The 5,553-nt window shown below is 35.8% G+C and overlaps 1 protein-coding gene across 1 annotated transcript; it reads right to left on the reverse strand.

Moving 5' to 3' along the window:
- Window positions 1–1,775: 1,775 nt before the first annotated feature.
- si:dkey-9i23.14 (L-asparaginase) lies at window positions 1,776–4,505 on the reverse strand. The gene is made up of 5 exons (XM_036575303.1): window positions 4,437–4,505; window positions 4,247–4,303; window positions 2,531–2,595; window positions 2,238–2,400; window positions 1,776–1,901 (listed from the first exon to the last, which is right to left on the reverse strand). Exons 1-5 carry the CDS (start codon window positions 4,503–4,505, stop codon window positions 1,776–1,778), a joined length of 480 nt encoding a protein of 159 aa, XP_036431196.1.
- Window positions 4,506–5,553: the final 1,048 nt, after the last annotated feature.

Here is a 5,553-nt window from a genome sequence, read left to right on the forward strand (position 1 = left end):
TGTTATTGTTGTTATCCCGGTGCACTTACAGAATTTAACCAGCAGAGGTCGCCAGGTTTCGGCGTTTTGTATGTTTCGCACAGTTAATGGAGTTTCCTTTAATGATTGATTCAGTAAAGCCTCTCTGTTCTTCCTACACGTGTAAACTGGTTACCAGAAAACGATGTTTTTTTCTCAAGCTGTTTTATTTTGCAAAGGAAATATACTTCCACTTCTAAATATGTGTAAAGTTTGTAATATATCTCCGTATACATTTGACATACGCAAATACTAGAAATGAACACTTTTACATATATTTAATCTACGTGCTGCAGTACTTAACAAAAACAACAGAGAGCTCATATCACCCCCGTTTTGAAAGAACCGCACAGGCTACCTGTATCTTTTAGAATGGATTTTAAAGTTCTGCTACTAGTTTTTAAAGCTCAAAATGACCATAAAGCACCACGTACATCACACAATGTCTGTCTATGTTCGAGCACGTGATCCTAGTGCTGCAGACACTGACCTTCTGAAAATATGTTCCGTAAAATACAGAAAATACAGACTCTTTCTGTTATTAGGCTTCTAAACTGTGGAACACAATTCAATCTTTTATTGGAAGGGTAATATCTAATATATTTATATTAGACAGTCAAGCTCAGTGCACACTAAGAAATATCTGAAAACAGATCTATTTAATTTAGCATTTAATTAAAATGTTGCTGCTTTTTTGTATTCATCTTTTTAATGTATGTCACTGTCTTACATGATTTTAATTTAACACTCAATTTCTTCTATGACTGGTAAGCCTTATGATCTGTCTGTAAAGCACTTTGAGTGTCCACTGGTATGAAAAAGTCCTCTATAAACAAAGATTTTATTATTATTATTAATTATTATTATTATTATTATTATTATTATTATTATATACATGCATATATTTTAAGAGATGGACATATGTGCGCATACTGGCATATACTTAAACATTAAAAATAGCACAAATCAATATATTTAGCACAAACAGTGGGGTCCAAAAGTCTGAAACCATGTTGAAAATCTGGGATATTTTTCATTTAAACCAAGAATTTTATCAAATGTAAAACTTATTCAATTTTGACAAATAAAGAAGAAATATGCAAGATTCTGCACTATTTCTAGGTCACCTTTCAAAGCAAAATTAAGCTAATTTGGGACATGTACTTATATTATTCTTCCATATGGGTTTAGATCTACTTTTAATTGTCAATATAATGTTTTTGGACACATTAGTTGATTTTGTCTATCCAGAACAGTAAAAAAAACAATCAGCAAGAAAAAAAATGAACGTGTCATCAATGAAATCAGTACCATTCAATTCATCTGTGGGTAGTCAGATTATTAGAGTTTATTCCCTGTAGGGGAAACGTGTAATTACCTCTATACTCTTAATATTCCTCTTCATATACCATTGACCCTTATACCACACCTAGGATTCTGTGGATTTCTGATAGTAATGCACAGCCTCAATTTTCAGACCAGTGAGACTGATGTTTCTAGCGCAAAGAATTTCAGCTAATAAAATTTCTTGTAATGTCAGATGTCAGAAGAAACAATGGATGACAAAGTGTCTACAAACTAAGCAACATTTTTCATTTCTGAAGCGTTATAAAATTGATTGATATATCAATCAATGTACAAGTGAAGAGTCAACAGTGAACAATATGAACATGGAGCTGAGAGAGAATGGCAAAGATTCAGTGTAAAAATGGAAGATTGGAGAGATGAGAGAAACAGTATGAGGGGGAATTGATTTGTCATTTCTTCTTCTGTGGGTGGGCAAGCTGAAGAGAGGTGAAGAGAGGGTCAAGCAGTGACATGTTTGCGTCATTACGAAGCCTTGGCTGGTTCAGTGCTGTCTGCCTCAAAAACACATCCTTTTCCTGGAAAAAAAGAAAACAAAATGTATATAAATATTGATATGTTTATGCAGAAAAGACAAAAGTGCTTCAGGAGGCCTCCAGGGAATATCTGAGATTTGAGACTTTACCATCTACTTAAGGCCATAAGATTCCAAAGATATCCAATGCCATTACTGTTAGGGGAAGACAGATGCTAGACATGTTTGCTTCAAATGCTTAAATTTAAAACCTGCAGTTACGATGATTACATTACTTGTCATTTGCAATGTATAGGCCATTAATACAGGCTCTACTGACTAAAGGCTCAAGGCTGCCAAGTTAAATTCTTGGAATCCTAATCCCGATAGTCTGTCTCACCAGAGGTTCTGCTTCATACTGTAGCAGCCTGTGAATCATGGCTTCATCTTTCATTGTGACTGCTTGGTACATAGCAGTGCGGTCATTGTAGTCCTTACTGTACATGTCCACCCCTGACAAGATCCAGACATGGAGCATCGCATAATCTTTCTTTGCAACTGCCCTGTGGGTTAGAGGACAGAAGAAAGCTGCAATGTATAAAACACCAATTCAACAATGACATACAACAGTCTGAAAGAAAATTCACTACACAGCAAAGACACTGTCCTGAACAGAAGAGAAGAAAAGCTTACTGGATCATCTCCATGGCAACTTGCACTGAGTGCATTGTCACACTGCTGCCTTTCATGCACAGCACCTTCACAACATCACAGTGGCTGGTGTGTTAAAAAAAAGAGTTCCTCTTAATTCCTCTTAACAGTAAAGGTCAAAAGTTCTACACAGTCAGAGAGGGATTGATAAATTATCTTACTTGATAATTCATAATATATACATTTTTTTAAAAAGTCACTTTAGACTGCAATATTTACATTAACAAAAAAACATAGTTCCCTGGTTCAAGCAGTTTAAAGGGATTAAAGCATCCTACTGGACTGTGGACTAAAATCTCTTAAAATCTCTACTGTGTGCCATGTCGGATTTTCTGTTTTTTTTTTTCATGTTCTTGCACCCAGTCTGTTCATTCTACTCCATCTAAAGCAGAATAACTGAAACAAAACAAACATATAACAAAAATAAACAAAAAACAAAATAATGATTTACTATGTCAAAATAAATGACTAAATTAAAATAAAGACTTACTGTGTTGAAGTAATTACTTAAATTCTCTAAATGTCAATATTGAATAGCTGGAGATAAAATAAGTCATTATTTTGACCTACTAAGTTAAAATAAGTGTTTACTTAGACATAGTATGCCATTTAGGCTATTTCAAAATTTTCAAGACTACTATGAGAAACACAGATTTTTTTCTCCTCTACCTGGCAGGAATGGCCTTTCATAGATTTTAATTGTCATCTTTTTTCTCCCTAATATCAGTGTCTTGCTGCAAGACCCAGGTTTCCGTCTGATGACTCTGCCAAGAATTCTCTTTTTCCCCTTCATCTTTCTGATGGTGGAGTCATGAATGTTAGATTAGATAGGCCTGCAGATCCTGTGGGGAAGTCTTTTGCTTCCTTGTGGATTATGTTACAGCTTGCTTTCGGAAAAACTAGCAGAACTGAAGTCCTCTGGGAAGATTCCCTGTCATAGAAAACCTTCTCTACTTGAACAATGTGACTATGAATGTGCTTCAGTCTGAATGTGATTCAATAGATTTTCGAGACTAATAATAATAAGCAAAGCAGTAGCCTTCAGAAATGTCCTTACATTGTCCATTTCTTTGAATTTTGTGTGGATGGACAGTGTGTGGCAAAAGCTCAACCTTTTTAGAATTACGCAGCACTGTCTTTTTTTTTTTTTCCTTTTCATTCACACATGTCTAAGAACCTCAAGGCTGCAGAATTTGGCTTTTTTCCCCTGGACTAACATGCATGATTTCACCCATTGGCTACTTTGTAAGCTCTTAATGACCTGAATCAGAAAATACTGAAGCAATGAAATCAACGAACTGAGCAGTGGTGTTGCTCTACACTAGCGCACTCACCCCTCCTCTAGTGTGCTCAACTAAGTCCATCAAAGGAGGCAATGTGACTACAAGTATTTGCACCACAGCACAACAACAATTGATTTCACTAATGAGCTGAGCGCTTGACAGAATAAGGAACATAACCAGTGAAAGCACTGCATTACTTGCCAAGACCGAAGAAAATACTTAACACTGCAATCCACTAAACGTAACTCATGTTAAATGCAAAAAATGTTCAAAAAAATGTGACTCCTTGCAAATCCCAGAACTGTGCCTGTTTTTCATGGCCAGTTGCAGGGGGCAGGTGTCTCCAAAGTGGTCCTCCACCTGAAAGGAGGCTCCATTGTCCCAACAGGTACTTCACCATGTCTATATGACCAACCTTACAGGCTATATGTAAGGGCTCGGTGCGGTTATAGTCGTCACGGTTAATATACATCTGAGCAGCACAGGGGAAACAGAAATTTAGCAGAAATTATTAGGCAGTCATGAATATCACTTCCAAGAATGAGCAGTGAAGAACTATGGTGGAATTTTTTTTTTTTTAAAGTGTTCTGAATATAGTTCATTACCTTCACCAGGAACACATGCAGTGAGAGAAGGTCAGCATTTTCCAAAGCCCCAAGAACACAGAAGGGCATCAGTTCATCAACAGACACCTTCCACTCCTGAAATGACAAAGAGGGCTCTGATTCTGATGTGCTTAATCCATATCACCTGAATACAATCTGTGGTACAGACTGATGGGACAAAACTTTGTATCTCCATTTTTGTTGTTGTAACAATACCTGAACGCGCCAGCCGTCCTTTACATTGTGTTAAAATTGTATGATGAATGGATCAGTCCAAATTATTTGTTCTATTAACTTCCTTGCAAAATTAAGAGGGTTTTTTTCCTTCTCCTGTAAAGTTACTGTTTTGGAAATATGAGGTTTGTCCTCACAGAGACGATATGGTAGCTACCACCAATAAAAAAGAGATACTTGAAGGCTGATGTAGTCCACTAAACACTTTAGTAAAATCAAAAGTAGGCCAATAACATAAAGGCAACAAGAAACTGTAATTGCACATCACAAATATTCAGATGAAGTTAAACTTTTTTGGTGTATACTGAATGGTCTTAAACCTCAGAATTGTTCTCACCTTTGTGCTCTTGAGTGTGTGTAGATTCTGTTTTTACCTAAGAACAAATCCCAAATAAGAAAACACTGGCGAATGTCAGAATCTTCATGAAAACTGCGTAAGTGGGTTTCAAGAAGACATTTCATTTTCTCAACAGTAAAACTCAATGGGCCTCATTCACCAACTGTTCTCAAGAAGAAATTTCTTCTTAAAACCCACTTATGCAGGTTTCATGGAGATTCTGACATTCCCCTAGGACTGGGCAATATGACAATATATATATCATTACTGTGATAAATTACAATACCATGCAATACAATATGCTTTTCTGAACATGCACTGTATATCAGCAGTACTTGCATAATGCTGACCAACTGCATGTTTCACTAAAATGAGAGCAAAATTTTAAGAAAAATAAATTTTATTAAGAAAATAACTACATTTTCTTAAAAGCAAACTTGAGAATGTCCTTTGTTTTTTTTTGTTGTTTTTTTTTGGGGTACACGAAAGAACATTCTTATAAACGTCTTAGCGTTTGTCTTAAGATTCCTTGTAAGTTTATGTTAA

Source organism: Colossoma macropomum, unplaced genomic scaffold (assembly GCF_904425465.1).
Source record: "Colossoma macropomum unplaced genomic scaffold, Colossoma_macropomum, whole genome shotgun sequence".
Taxonomy (NCBI): domain Eukaryota; kingdom Metazoa; phylum Chordata; class Actinopteri; order Characiformes; family Serrasalmidae; genus Colossoma; species Colossoma macropomum.